Raw genomic sequence first — 16105 nt, 5'->3', positions numbered from 1 at the left:
TTGCAGCAATGCCATTGTCCGGACAGGCTTGGAGGGTGGATGTGCTGCTTGACTGGCCACACAAGGGACAGACAGATGCCCTAATTAGGTGAATGAGAAGCAGTGTCACTGCCCTGCCATGTTTAGATGCTTGGGCAAGCGTGAGTGATCTTCATGATAATATACAGTGGGAGGGTAATGTGACATAAGACTGCCTAAAGCTATGTGTGTATAGCATGTGTGTTTGTTTCTGCACCGAAGAAATATGAAATAATACTATATTACTGAGGTCCTATCTTTGGTCCAATTGTGGACAGTTTACTTCCGGGTCCACGTTCTATTTGACTTTAAACAAAATGTACATTGTACTCGTTCCTGCTTATTCTCTCAAAATATGACTCTACTGGTCACTTCATTCTCAATCATTGGTGTATGTCCAGGAGATGGCGTGCGTTTTTGCTGTCTTTTGTTTTGTACTATCGGGATCACACCAGAAGGTGGGGCTACCTGACTTTCCAAAAGAAAAAGGAAAAAGGAAAAAAAAAAGAAAAACGTTCTTAAATGTCGAAATCCGTTAAAGACAGCAGGACATGAACGTAACTATCAAACACTATGCACTGTACGCTATACCACCTGTGACATTTTACAAAGGTCTAACAAAGTATTTTCTCAGTGGCGCAATTTGTATAATAGTATGATCATAACAGAAACATATCAAGTTAAATTATTTGAGGCTATATTTGAAGTCCCACATATATTAAATGCAGACTGAAAACAGTCAGTCACACATCAAACTCAAACGTTTTGGTCGGCTGGCCGACTTTTCATTGAAATGTCATTGTTCAGTACAGTCTTCTTTTACATATTGGTTCATAGCATCACGTTTATGGGTAAAACGATCTACTTGGCAGGGCGCTACAATAAGAATCCCTAAACACTGGTGAACCTGTGGCTCATCAGCACATCCATCATGATCAAAACGAGGGCCCCTGTGCTCTTCTTTTCATGAACTCCTCGGATTGGGTCGGCATTTAGGTAGCCAACTGTATGATTGTATTATTTGGTTGTTCTAAACTCTAGTCTAGGAAACGTTGTATTAGGTAAGTGTGCATCGATGAAAAGACAGAATAAAGAAGTTCTAAAGTTTGAGCCTTTGAACGAGATACGCGGAGCTGTCCAAGGTGCTGAATACAAATATCACGTGTCCGCACACGCCAGATCGGACACATTAAATAGCGGCATTGTGAACAGGACCAGAGTTGGGTATTCCCTCTGTCAATTCGCCCAAGGAATTAATTGACAATCGGATTATGTATTGATCTCCGCAATGTCTTAAAAGCGACACACTCCCACCTAGTGTTCACTATGATTTTTCTTTAGAAAATGTTTGTTTTACACGTCATTTATAGAGGCCTCAAGAAAGGATAATGAGCCACTTGATCACCTACGTCACGGGACAATCAGAGAGCCTCTATAGTTTCCTACGCGCCTGAAAGGGTTTTAAGTATTTTGTTGTTAGGTTATAGCATACCCCAAATGAGGTGCCCATATCTGATGAATTTCATATGCTTGGATCAAGTGTTTTGATGTTGTCATGCTATGTCCTCAGATATGATAAAGGTTTGCCGCAGGGACCACAGGACCCTAGCATCCAGTCTTCACTCCATCAGCTCCGGTCATTTTAGACAAAGCTGCAGCAATCATCGATTGGGCTTGGAGCGGGTATAAGTGAAGGTGACTATGTACGTCAAGTTCATCGAAAATGCTAGCATTTGGCCACTTCCCATCGACATTTGGATGGCATCTCCGTCTGTGATTTGGCATGCTTTAGCACTACGCAAGCTCCCCTGTGGCATGGGAAAAGCGCGCGCCAGGGCGTGAAGAGAGCGCGAGAGCCACGCGCCATGACTATAGTTGATTGGATACCCCAACGTTGACAAGTCGCTCTGCAGAGGTATTGCATTATTGCAGCAAGTCTTGAAGATGTAAGCGTCAAGTTCTTCGCCGCTTTTGGAGCACCGACTCCGTCTGCGTCTTCCTTGTTTATCAAAACAGAGAGCACTGGCGTGGTGGTGCAACGAGCATTAGTAGCGGTGGGTGTGCACTGGTGTTTCTAGAGTGCCGCGGAAAGATAAGTAGTCATAATTACCTTTTTGCCCTAGTGTGGACCTCGCTCTCCCTGACAGGAGCAAAAGAAGACACGGATGATGTGTTTTTACTCCCTTCCGTTCTCCATCCTCTCACGGTTAAAAGCAAAGGATTCCACAAAAAGGGCTTTAAGATATTTCACATAAAGACGTTTTCTTTAAATTTGGTTGACATGGCTATAGTTTGATTCATTGTAACGAACCGAAGAAACAAGATGAAATTTCCAACGGAGAACCCAAGAAAACAAGGGAACTTGAACCCTGCACCAGGTTTGTATTGAAACATTTGTTGATTAGTAAACACAATGCATACCATTAATTGAAACTTCACAAAGTCATTTTGTTTAGTTATTTGCGTACGATTAACACTTATTGGAAAGGTAACACTGAATACAAATTGTGTGTGGAAAAAATGCAGATAATCACAAATTGGTTTGCAAATAACACCAATCCAAAGATTATGTCTGGGCTGTATCAATAGTCGTATGGCCTTAGTATGGCGCAGTCCTAAATATTTTGTTTTCCCATTTCTATAACTGTATATATTATTCAATCTAAACTATGTTTTGATTTTTTTTGGCCCTGTTGTATTTAACAGTAGTCAGTGCAGGAGATGTTATGTCGTCTGTCAAAACAATCAAATTAAGATTTCCGAGTAGATGAATTGAGTGACACGGGACGCGATGTTTCTAGATTTACTTTGATTACGTTTATGCAATCAACTTGACTTTTTTAACCTCGACGTCATTACCATTCTTATCAGTTTGGTCCAGGCACGACTCCTTGCAGTTGCCTTATTTCCCCATCACCACATGACAAGCAGAACAGAAGAACATGTGCTCCTCCTCAATCCTTACATCACGTGCATAGGCTATTGTAAGGTTACTACACTTAATAAATAGCCGCCTTAGGATATATACTGTTGAATAGGGCTTGGTTGTTGTTTGGTATGGAAAGACCGCGTATTAAATTGACAATTTGAACACTTGTAGCGTTTCTTGCTGCAGTAGACTATAGGTTTCTCTGCTTGTAGTGTTGGAGAATTATCTCATCCGTCAGTACTGTTACTGGTAGACCCCGCCAAGTTTGTATGTATGGCACGTCCAAATGGCTCCCCCGCTGACGCCATCATGTTCAGACTACCCATCCGCCCCAGCCCGTGTAGGTGTTGATTAATATGTCTATCTGTTTTCAGCGGTATGACCTTCTAGGTAAAGCCAAGTGTATTTTATTTATGTGCAACGTGTCAAGTGTTGCTCGCACACAATTGTACTAATTTCAAAGGCTCATCAAAATTCGTTGCACCTGCTAGACTAGTGGATGCTTTTCTACATAACCGGTAACAGCCGGTAACTGGTTCCATACAGTGCATCTATGTATAGGCTTTTACCCGTGTGTTGTACATGAGTAAGATGTAACAAGCAACGACCACGACTCTTACAAACTGCATTACATTTAGATTAAATTGTATTTAACATTTTCCTTAGAAATTCGTGCTGTCCAGATGTTAACAACAACTGTAGGTTACATGTGTGTTTCAATTGACAATACACTATAAACCGATTTTATTTGCAGTTTGCATGGCTCAATATGATCCACCTTACATTGTTTCCCAGTGTTTTTATTAGGAACAGTAATTAATGGAGCCAACACAGAATTGGAAAAGCAGATCTGTCCTTTACCATTAAGGGGTTAGTCACAAAGCCCACAGAGCCATTAGAGTTGCACCCTCTCTCAGTCTCTCCTAGTGCTGAGGCCTCTGATAAGGTTCCATTACTACAGCACAATGTCATTCAGCTGATAAAGGTAGACACCTAGACTGCATTATGTCATCCATATTGGACAATAAATATATAGTAAATACACAATGCTCTCTTTCAAAAATGTATTATATATCTCAATATACAGTGTAAGTAAACACCAATATCTTTTCACATCATGCTACCCTCTGAAAAGATTTAAGTAATCTGTAACATTGATTTTGTAATTTCCCTCTTTGCAGTGGAAGTCCAAACCAACCTGGTCCCCCCTAAAAAGGTGCAGTCAGGCATGCTGCAGTCCAGCCTTGTCCAGGCCAGCGTGGCCACCATGCAGAACCCCATGGGCTGCACCATGCCCCGGCTGTCCGTGTCGTCACGGCCCGCCAGCATGGTGGCCAGCATGGAGGCGGTGGCAAGCGGTTCGGCCCTGCTCACCGTCATGAAGTGGAAGACGGTCCTGGCAGTGTTCGTCGTGGTGGTGGCCTACCTGGTCGCCGGGGGCCTGGTGTTCCGGGCCCTGGAGCAGCCCTTCGAGAGCAACCAGAAAGACTCCATCACCATGGAGAAGGCGGCGTTCCTGCAGAAGAACCCCTGTGTCTCGCCGGCTGAGCTGGAGGCACTCATCAAGGTAAGGCCGACCTGCACCCTCCGCCAGGCCAGATCAATATGCCAGCTTTCCTTCCCCCTGTAGCCAGAGTCCCTGGTGGCGTCTCAGGTCTACTGAAACCTGAGCTCCTCATCGATCCCACGCCACCACACCCCACACATACTCCGAACACTGAAACTAGATCAGAACCACAGAAGATGTCTCAGTGTATAAAAATAAGTGTATAAAATGAGTCTAACCTCCTGCCAGACAGTATTACAGGCACCCTCTCTGTGGGTGTGGCCATGGGATGGGTTGGACACATGCTACATGTGTGATGTGCAGTGTGCCCTGGCCTGTGCCCACCTGCCAGTATGTGACGTCCTGCATGCCTTGGCTGCCACAGCTAGACGGCTCCACCGTCATGCCTAATGACACTCGTTATTACTTGCACTTTACAGGGGACGTGGGTTGCATCAGAATATCTTGAAAATATGACAGAGGAAAGCCCATTAAGAACGTTCAGATTATGCTAGTTTGAACTGCAGAATGGATGTTGGGATCTGTTCACTGTTTGAATTCAGAGGTGTGTATGAACTATGTGGTTTATGACTCATCAGAGAGTACTAGCCTTTGATTAGCAACATTTTATAATGTTCAGGATCCTTATAGAGATTTTTTCTGTCATTTTCAGGTCTATAATTTAATTTAAGGAGGCTGCCAAAAACCTATGTCAGAGCTATTTCTAAGAGCTAAGACTTTCATATCAAAGTAATTCCAGGCAACCCGTTCTTTCGGTTCTCTCATAGATTGATTTGACTTGCAGAGCTATGCTTGCCAATTCTTGTTCCAATCCTCCATGACTCATTTGTCTTCCATGAGACCATACCATTAGACCAAATGTAAGGAAAGCTTTTTAAAAACACAATCTAGCTCCCACAATTGCAGGTTAATCCAGGAAAAGGAAATTTGTCAAACATGATTCTAAGCTTTTCTTGGGGGAGGTTTATAAACAAAGCTTTATTGGACTGACACTGGCATCTCTCACACTGCAATCACAAAAGCTCATCATGGCCTTACAACTCGTAGTAAAAAAAGCAGAGAAACACCCAAGTGTTTTAGACAGCCAGATATTGACCCTGGGCTGCCAACAGCTGCTGTTATAATGGAGAGGCACAGTCCCCACCAGCAAGGTGAAAACAGCAGTACTGAAGCAGAGCACTGCCTCACTTGGCTGGCTCTCTCCTGCTCGTATAGTGCACAACAAAGCAAAGCATGAATTTAATTAGTTAATTAATTGGTTCTGAACCACTCCCATCACAAATCACTTGAAAATGTCATCTGATTAAAAAGTGAGAGGCTTGTAGTTGTTTGTTTACCGGTAAAGCACAAATTGGTCCTTCTTGCTACTAAGGGAGAACTAAAAGAATTGGCGCAAGCGGAGCGCTATCAAGTATCGGATCAATTTCTTCCTAGAAAACACTGCTGTAGTGGTGTAGTAGTGAGAATGCAGTAGCCAAGGCTGACTGGCTTGGTACAGCCATGCTGCTGGGAACTGCACTGCTTGTAAAGCAGATGTGTCTTTTCCTGCAGAGAAGCAGAGTCAAAAAGAACCACTCGGCACTTACACTGCCTGTCTTTCAGTGAAAGCCAGTGACAAATCATCTGCAATCCGAGATAGGGATTCTGGGAAAATGCAGAATCCTATTTGGATGTTTTTCCATGAAACAGGGAGCTTGGTGGGATGTCTTTCCCCCATCACGGAACAGTAAGACTGCATTGCAGCAGTGACTATTTGTTGTCACAAAAATACGGCTAACATGGGATTTTCTCCATGCCTGGCTGCCTTTAAAAACACTCTTCAGCCGTGTTAAAGTCACCGTGGTCCATCTGATATATGCAGTGATAATTGCCCATATTTTCATCACAGAAAGGCTGAATCAACGTCTTTAAAGTCTTAAAAGCATCTGCTGGGGAATCAATAATTCATGATGCCATCCAGTGGTAGCAGCAGCAGGAGGACCCAGCACTGGGATAGAACCATGGCCGATGGGAAGGGAGGTGACAGTCCCCCTGGGTCTCTGCTATGAACACTGTTGTTTGGCATGAAACTGGTTCCCTTGAGCATCTGCAGTCCCCTGTTAATCCATCCCTTGTGATGGTTTACCAAAGTTCTGCAGTGTGACACTTTTCAAAACATACTGTATGTATCACTTTACAGTCCATGTAGAATCCATGTCTCACATGGATTCTACACAAAATAATTATGTGTCCTGAGTCTTGAGTCATTGTGTTGGTTAGAGTTTGTTGAACTGGAGCCCCAAGGAAGCGTGTGGATACAGTGGCACACAGTGTTGTTGTCTTGCATCCCACTGGGATCCTGCCATGGTGCATCTAGTAATTACCCAACACTAGGGCCATGATTCAGAGGTGTGGAGTGTGGCCGTATGCCGTGACTCACCCACCCCGCTCACAGCATTTCTACCTCTCCTTTCCTCCACCCCGCCTCCCTCGCTCTCTTTTTCAGCTGCAAAAAAAGAAGGAAAGGCTTTTTCTAGTTTCTTTAGGGGAAAGCTGTTTTTTTTGCAGCTGCCGATAAACTCTTTGTGCTGTTGGTACAGTGATGAACATGAACTTGAGGAGGAAAGCAGGCCTATATTGGCTGTAACACGACTCAAGGATTGAATGTTACAGTTGTATTTTGATCAATCTGGTCAAATTATAGTACAGTTGTTACAGATCTTGAAGAAGTGTTTACAGTTTTTACCTCGTAAGTATTACATCAACATAATCTTCTGCCCTATCACACAAGCTTTCTGCTTTTCCCCCCCCAGAGCATATTTGACACAATTTCGAATTCCAGCTGAAAGGTGATTTCTTGCTGGCAGAGAATAGGGCAAATGATAAACTGTGCCGGGAGGAGTGCCAGGGTGCTGCTCTATTGTTTTAGCTGGGAGGCGGCTACAGGCCCCCAGCCCTCAAGACAGGCCAGACAGGCAGGCTTGGATGCCTTCTCAGCCTTTATTGTACCTTATTATGGACATTGCTAACCTCCAGTAAAAACCTCAGAACCATTTTCCTTTCACCTAAATGTTGGTGAATTAAAACCCTAGGAGTTTACGTGTACCCCTTTTGCCAATACTTTACCCCCAACCTATTCTATTTCATTGTAAAGAGATGACAGTGATTTTTATTTGGAAGACATTGAGTGTCCTGAAGTGCAAACCTCAAACTGCAAAAAATGCTGATGTCTTTTGTTGTTCTCGAGTAACTCACAGTGCTGGGGGGAACATTTTGTCCTAAGTTCATTAGGTCGTAAAATTCTTAGTCAGGCTTTGAGGTTACACAATTCCCACACAAACAAAGCCTGGAGCCTTTTGGTTCATTTCAACGCAGTACTTGTGCCCGTCAACTTAGAGTTGTGATTGGGCTGTTTGTCGCACAGAGGCCCTAGTGTGGTCCATGGTCTGTTACATGCAGCCATCCCAGTGTTCTGAGGAGATCAGACAGACAGGATAAGGTCCTTGTTAAACGTGGTGTGCGGGAGTTCTACCTTCTGGGTTATGGAGGCCTGTGGCATGCCCTTGTTGACTTGCCCTTCAGCCGACTGCACACCTATCCCTCACACCCTTAGACAGATCCTGCCGCTCACTGCTTCGCTTCCCCATCTGCTGTGGTGGACTCTCGCTGGGCAGAGCGTTAGGGGCTGCTCCGGGCATCAGCCCCGCCCCGGCCGGCCTCTCCCAGCAGCCTCTCTGCTTCTCTGTCAGGGTGATTCACTATAGAGGCAGTATTATCAGTGTCGAGGTAGTAACATGCAACTGAATCCTGGATCTCGTGACGCGTGTTTGCTATATCCTTCAGCGTGAGCCTCCAGCAAACAACAACTGCCGTTGACGAACATTTTCCTCGACACGGTGGCACAGCCATTCGGGATGGAAACGATCGTGTTTTACAGTGTTAAACGTTCGCAAGATACCTTGTCAGCAAAATTGTACGTGCATTCACAATCCATTCTGACTACATCAACCGTGATTCAAACATCCTTCCCCATGACATGTTATACTTGAATGATGTGGTAGCATCCTTTCTGGCTTCTCTTCCAGCACTCTGTGGATGCTGTGAATGCTGGGGTCAGTCCAATAGGAGACACATCCTATAACTCCAGTCACTGGGACCTGGGCAGTGCCTTCTTCTTTGCCGGGACTGTCATCACAACCATAGGTACCTGAAAATGTTCTCTATTCTCGATGTACTGCTCTTACAACTTACATCATCATTGATCACCAATTCATTGACTCACTGGATGCGATGATGTTACATGTCTTGCACTTGAGAATACATGTAGTGCAATCCTGTCGCAGTCACCTTGCACTTCATTTCAGTTCAATCGATTTTTTATTTAGTTTTAATGCACGCTGACTTTCTAACTGTTGTCAATAGTAGCCCAGTCAATGCTAGCAGCAGTGGCAGTGGTCTAGGCTTCTCCACAGTTGGGTTGTAAATATTAGTCATTTGTGAGATTAAATGAATGGTGCTGCTCCACTCCAGGGAGTAATGGGCTGTCAGATTGAGAGATGTCCTACATTATCTTCCTTATGACTTACTGTATGCAACAACAGACACAACCAACCTGATATTATGTTTCATTTAAAGGAAGGTTTGGAAGAACAAATGGTTGGTGTGACAACTAGGCACTGGACAGGACATTTGCTATCAGAGAAAATGTGAACATCATTTGTTGCAGCAGTGGGGAGATGAGGGAATAGATCATGCCATTGTCTACTAAAGAACTTCCAGAGTCTTTATTGCTCCTGACTGTTGAATGTCGCTCATTTTGAAGGATGAGTGAAAGAAGCTTTTCCACACCACTGGCTAAAGATTGTCTCTGCAATTAATAGAACCTGCTTTCCCTTGTGACTCTTAGTAGAAACTGACATCGTATAACCTACGGTTAGCTGCCAGATGTTTGAACAAAACAATTTAATGAGCTAATTTTCAGAGCCAGACTTATGTCTGTCCAGCCTAACTCCTCTCTGTCTGTTTCTCTCATAGGGTATGGTAACATTGCCCCCAGTACAGAAGGAGGAAAGATCTTCTGTATCCTGTATGCAATCTTCGGCATTCCCCTTTTCGGGTTTCTTCTAGCAGGAGTGGGGGACCAGCTGGGGACTATATTTGTGAAAAGTATCGCCAAGGTGGAGAAAACGTTCAGGGTGAGTCGAGATTACGGAAAAATAAAAATGTATACTGGTTAGGAGTTTGAGAGTTTCTCTAACACGAGCACAGCTCTTTAGAAGACACAAGATCAGTGATTTGATAAGTGATTTGAGAGTTCTGCCAGTGGAAGCACAAAGTGTGCAGTGCTAAGCAAGGTGTAGTTCTCTGTTAATGAACTCTGGGAGAGCATTAGAGCATGCAAATGAGCATGGGGTGCACCGCCGTGTTTCATTTTGATTGGCTCAGCAGTTCGTCCTAAACATTCAGCTCTGGCCTATTTGTGGGGCAGCCGACAAACCATGACACCTGTGGAGAGCGAGGCACAGCGCTGATGGTCCACTATGTCAGCAGACACACTCACAGTCACCATCAGTGTTGTGTCTCATTTAAGATAATCTACCCTAATCAAGTAGTGGTTCAGCACATTAATAAATTCACCTTGTTAGACTCAGTGTCCTGTGTCAGAGAATAGGAGTCTACCCCTTGGCATCCTGTGAAGACTACCTCGGCATGTTGCCCTCTGTCACTCATACTCTACGTGTGGGCATGTGTGTGTGCTTGGGTGTGTGTGGGCCTGTGTGTGTGTGTTATTGCGTGTGTGTGGGCATGTGTGTGTGTGTGCTTGCGAGTGTGTTCTTCATCCTACAGCGTAAACACAACCAGATCAGTCAAACCAAGATTCGCGTGGCGTCCACCTTGCTCTTCATCCTCGCTGGCTGCATCCTCTTCGTCACCATCCCAGCTGTCATTTTTAAACACATCGAAGGATGGACGGCCCTGGAGGCCATCTATTTTGTTGTCATCACTCTGACCACCGTTGGAATTGGGGACTATGTGGCAGGTGAGAACACGTCGATTAGCAAGGTTTTCTGCCGCTAAATACCACAGCAATTGTCTTTATGATTGAAGTCAAAATTGTGGTTATGGTGGGTAACATTTGCTGCACATATTTGATCATTCACACTCCTTGATTCGAGTTGGATGCACTTATCTGTACAGGATGGCTTTACTTCATTGCTGACACAAGTGTAAACCTTTAGCTGGAGTTATCAGTGATGGATGGGAGCCTCTGTGTACACCAGATGGGCTGGTAATTTGAAAAGCTATGCTTTATTGCCTTAGTGAAATAAAATCCATTAATGGACCTGCATAAGCTTGATCTCACTGACAGGACTGCCACCTCGCCAATGATTTCCATCCCAATCCCTTTCCAGCACACAAACACTTGATTGAGTGAGAGGGGAAAATAGACACTGAATTGACTTTCTGAGAAAATTAGCTTTTGTTGTCAGTCTGAGGGCCACCGCACAGCAGACAACATCCAGGTCATAATAGTTGAATAGACCCATTGTGACACGTAGTCCAGGTTGAAATATTTGAACGCCTGGGAATTATATAATGATGGCCATATTACGGTTTTAAATATCTTATGATTTGTTGCAGGAGGAGACCGGAGAATTGAGTATCGTAAATGGTACCGTCCGCTGGTATGGTTCTGGATCCTGGTGGGTCTGGCCTATTTCGCTGCTGTCCTGAGCATGATTGGTGATTGGTTGAGGGTGCTTTCCAAGAAGACAAAAGAAGAGGTAGGATCATTTCTGTGTGGATTTACAGGACTGTTATAGCAGTGGACTGTAAATAACATACAGTATATTCATCAAACTTTTTATAAAAGAAATACATATATATTAAAATATATAAAATCGAACTAAAGCTGACTATAAGGCCAGATTGTACTGGGCTGCGTTTCCCGATAATGATGGATCGTAGCAACGATCGAGCAAAAAACGAAACCATCGATATTTCTTACGTGCGTTTCCCAAACATGCTCATAAGGAGTAGGCTAATCTATGCACTTTCAAGAGTTACGAATTTTCAAGAGACACTTCAGCTACGATGTCTTTAGGAACGGCCCGTAAAACTAAGATTCGTCCTACGATGGATTCTACGATCAACTTAGGCTGACGACGCTTTCGGGAAACGCACCCCTGGTCAATTAAGTGCAATATGACAGACGAGTTGTGTTCAATTGTATGTGATGGATTACACATTCACTTGCATTTGGATGTGGACGCACTATTTGGATGTTGCTTTGGATAAAAGCATCTGCTACATTAAAACATTTGTAAAATGTAAATGTATCTAACTGCAGAATAATGAGCACTAAAATGACTTCCTTGGTGTCATAAAATGTGAGAACATCCGGTCTGGGACTTCTTTCCAGGTGGGGGAGATCAAAGCTCACGCGGCCGAGTGGAAGGCCAACGTGCGGGCCGAGTTCCGGGAGACTCGGCGGCGTCTGAGCGTGGAGGTCCACGACAAACTCCAGCGAGCCGCCACCATCCGCAGCATGGAGCGCCGACAGCTGGGCCTGGACCAGCGGGCCGTGTCTCTGGACATGCTGTCACCGGAACGGCGGGCCGTCTTCAACAGCCTGGACACCAAAAGCTACAAGACCTCCTCCCAGGAGAGCATCGACACCAAGCTGAACAACCTGCGGCTGCGACTGGGCGCCGAGGGCTGCGAGCGCCGGCCCGACTCCCAGACCTCCTCCGAGGACAACATCTTCAACCGCCTGGGCTCCGTCACCAAGATGGCCAAGCGCAGTAAGAACCGCGAGCTGAAGAAGAACATCCCCCACGAGGCGCGTCGCCCCCACAGCGAGGCCTACGGCTGCAGCACGCCCACCATGGACGAGGGGAAGGGCAAGGAGGACGGGGATGAGGACGAGGAGGAGGTGGATAAGGAGTTCAACACCAGCCTGTCTGACTTGCCGCTGTTTGTGGAGGTTTGCAATCCCCAGAATGGCTTCATCCCAACGGAGACCAAAGAAAATGAGAGCGAGAAAACACTTGAAGACAAAGAGCTGCATATTCAGATGGCTCCTTAGACTGTCCATAACTCCTTGTAGGATCAGAGGTTTGAACACCACCATACGTGCCTTAACTGTATCTCTGTCAGACTCTCTCTTTCTGCCTCTCTTACTCTTTCCCCTCCTCTCTCTCTCTTTCCCCTGTGTGCTTAACAGGGGGCACTGCTGTGTGTGTCCCTGTGTGCTATGATGTTAAATAATTCACTGTGCCCTAATGACCCAAGAAAAAGGACTTTGTCTAGATATAATCTGGTAGGAGATGGTTCTTAAGGTTGAACACGGTACGGCACTGTACAACCAAATCAACCAACACGCTCTGAAGGGAGAAGAGAAAGATGGCTGCTAATAAGACGAGTCATAATTTAGACTAAACCACTTAAGAGGCGGCAGTCGACTGATGCGAGGAATCTACAGACTGTTATGCACATGGACCTCGTTGAGGTGGTCTTTAGTTTATCGTTGAGGTTAGAAAAGAACAAAAGCTGCTTAGGAATAGAGAAAACGAGTAGGACTGGGACTGAGTTGTTGTGAAATGTGAGACTTTCACTATGTGTTTGTACACATCAATGTTTTACATTATGATCCAAGAAGCTATACACTTTGCAAATGCATTTAAACTTGAATGAAACATTTATTTAAAATAACAAAAAACATGTCACATGTTGTCTGTGCATGGTCCCTGAGCTAAGCTGTTGTCTAAGTACAGTGTATGATAACGCTACCCAAGTTCATGACCTTGAACCCTCCAATCTCAGGGCTTGCAGTCCTTTTGTTGTCATTAAAATGTATATTGCTGATGAATGCTGCATTCACACTTTGAAAATACGAGGGCCTTGTGCTTTCTGAAGATGACAGCTTATGACAATAGAGTGGAAGATAAGCCATAATGCAAAGAAGGTTAGTATCTGAAATTGCTAAGGGGATACCAACATACACAATATTTCAGGAAGGGATCATAGAAAAGGATGGTGAAGTGTGGGGGTTGCAAATTATCCATTTTGAGAGACGGTATAGTTGATTGAGATATCGCTACACTGATGAGCTTGAATACTGTGGGTTAAGCTGCCATCTTTATTATACTTGACTTACCATGTCATTTGTAAAGTACTAGACATTTACGTTACATTAATACTTTCTTGTGTCCATACAAACCTGAGGGTTTATATCACACAAACACACCAACTTCAGCCACATTCTGTACCTACACCAAAAACTTCACATTTGAACACTCTATCTGTTCCTTTGGTTTGCATTGATATACAGTAGGTACAACGTTAGCCTAGTGTGAATGCAGCAAAGGACTCAATGTTTGTTACGCTACAAAGAAATAATAATTCAAGCTTAAAATAAAGCAACTTTAAGTCTTTGAACAGAAAAGCATGCTATGTGAAATATACTATCATGATATATGGTATTGATTGTACCATCACATGCTTCAGAGAACAATGCTTGTCATAGCATTTTTTAAATGTCCATGCTGAAACAGCATGTGCAGCACATGCTCAGTATTTGGAAGCTGTTCACGGTATTACTTGTGCAACCATTACAATCAATGTAGTGAGTGCCTTTTGGAAATAAATCTAACTGAATGAAGTGCTTCTCTGGTGTGCTTGTGTCTCAGTGTTCTTTGGTCACAGTAGCACGTCTCCATGTGCTGCATTTATCTGAGGTTTCTATCTACCCGAAGAAGAGGATCACTTTCATAGTCTCTGGCTATGACCTCTGACAATGAAACAATCCCCCTCTTTCGACTATTTGCTTTCCTGTGTCTGCCTCCGGCAACCCCCTGGAGATTTTACAGAACTGTTTCACCTTCACATCTGCATCCTGACACCCCCCTGGATCCACCCACTCTCAGATCAACTTATCAACACCCTTCTCTGTGCAGGGTTGCGATTCATTATTAACTAGAAAAGCTTTGTACAAGTTTAGTTTTGCACTTCTACAGCATTACTTTACGTATTTTAATTGGTTAATTTCAATATTATACTTAGGACATGCAATATGAGATTCTCGTTGGACAGTATTTGGAGATCCAATCTTTTTAGAGATTGGACATTCATGTAACCCGCCTGGTTGGACATTGAATGCCGTCCGGTAAAGAAAACCTACCGTTTATGCAGATCAATGAGAAGCTAATTGAGGAGGTGGGGTGCCAAAGCTGGATAGAATGTTCAGTGCCTTCTCCCTAAGAAACTCCTGAACAACAAACACGGCTCCGATAGCCGTCTTGGCAGCCCTGGTACACTGCTGCCTGTGAGCGGTGTTGACAACCAGGACCACTGGTGAATGTGAATGAAATGGTAATGGAGACGTGCAACTATATCCTCTCACAGCCAGCCTGGCAGCTGAGTCTGTCCACAGGTTCAAAATTCAAACAATACCGAGAGTTAAGTTTCTTCAAAAACCTTTAAGGTCACCTGGGGTTGACATCTGTACACTGTCATGTAAAATGGTTTTGTTCTTGTTTCCAGGAAATGACACCTAATGTAGGCAGTGTTTGCTTGTCTCACGTTAATAAACACCTTTGAAACCTTTGGCGACACCAGTTTCTTTCGCATTATTTTCGATCTCACTTGTTTATCAAGACAATAACTTGTGTTTCTTATCCTTTAAAGGAACTGTTAACTTAATTAAATGGATCACTGTGAGTTGAGCATGACGCAATAACTAGAATGGCTCCCAGCCAATGAGAAGGACACACCCATGCTGCCTAACCAAAGGGATGATTCCCCCCTGCAGGTCACAGAGAGTGCGTTACCCTCATTCACCAGAGTCCTCAGCAGGCCCTGTCAGATTGTCAGTATCTGTGTCTGTGTGAGGTACGAGTTAACTCTTGTGACCTCAGTGCCCCCCAGGGGTCTGTGCAAGGGCGTATGGTGACACCAGGGCTGAACCTCCACCTGTCACACTGAGATTAAGCCGACAAGACTGAAACAAGGCCTCCAAGGATGACAGTGGGTATTTCTGATGCACCCACCCACACACTCCCACATTAACAGGCATATGCATAAGTACTCCCATGTGCACACATTCGTGAAGGCATAAACACCATAGACACATACACATGCCGAGGCACATGTGAAGCCCATGACGGTCTGTGTTCCATGTCACTCCAGATGTCCTCTATTTGAGCTCAGTCACACATACTCGTCCTTGCATAAACACATGCACACATTGGTCTGCTTTGAAAAGTCAACCTCTCAGGATGTCACGATGCTTAATGAAGCAGGCACAGATGAGAAGATGACAAATAGATCTCTCGCTGTGAAAAACATTTGCATCCAAATCAGCAACAAATCACAGCAAAAGTTTCACGCTGCTGGGGTTTTGTTTGAGTGACGGAAAGAGGGAATGACTGAAAGTACCAGCGGTGGCTTCGAAAGTCAAGAAGTTTTGAAGGAAGAAGTCGATCCAAACTTCTTTGGGCCAGACCGTCTCTCCCGACCCTCGGTCACCGTGGCCCAGTGCCGAGTGCCAGCCTGGCAGACTGAAGCCCAGCTGTGTTTGGCCACAGTGCCATATGGCCAACACAGACACC

General features: G+C 44.5%; 2 protein-coding genes across 3 annotated transcripts in view; one reads left to right on the top strand and one right to left on the bottom strand.

The window, feature by feature from the left end:
- The window catches only part of LOC134024484 (actin, alpha cardiac muscle 1-like), a 190608-nt gene that overhangs the window by 46644 nt on the left and 127859 nt on the right, over positions 1-16105 (bottom strand). The window lies entirely within an intron of this gene.
- kcnk10a (potassium channel, subfamily K, member 10a) lies at positions 1672-14157 on the top strand. The gene is made up of 7 exons (XM_062468440.1): positions 1672-2396; positions 4129-4514; positions 8579-8696; positions 9528-9688; positions 10341-10533; positions 11136-11278; positions 11917-14157. Exons 1-7 carry the CDS (start codon positions 2342-2344, stop codon positions 12580-12582), a joined length of 1722 nt encoding a protein of 573 aa, XP_062324424.1. The 5' UTR covers positions 1672-2341; the 3' UTR covers positions 12583-14157.

This window comes from Osmerus eperlanus, chromosome 8 (assembly GCF_963692335.1).
Source record: "Osmerus eperlanus chromosome 8, fOsmEpe2.1, whole genome shotgun sequence".
NCBI classification, from domain to species: domain Eukaryota; kingdom Metazoa; phylum Chordata; class Actinopteri; order Osmeriformes; family Osmeridae; genus Osmerus; species Osmerus eperlanus.
This window is presented reverse-complemented; position numbering and strand designations above follow the sequence as displayed.

Excerpts from the sequence above, each read along its gene's own strand:
- kcnk10a (XM_062468440.1), top strand. The coding sequence starts at position 2,342 with ATGAAATTTCCAACGGAGAACCCAAGAAAACAAGGGAACTTGAACCCT. Across the intron at positions 4,515-8,578 it reads AGCTGGAGGCACTCATCAAG|CACTCTGTGGATGCTGTGAA; the intron begins GTAAGGCCGACC and ends CTTCTCTTCCAG. Across the intron at positions 8,697-9,527 it reads GACTGTCATCACAACCATAG|GGTATGGTAACATTGCCCCC; the intron begins GTACCTGAAAAT and ends TTTCTCTCATAG.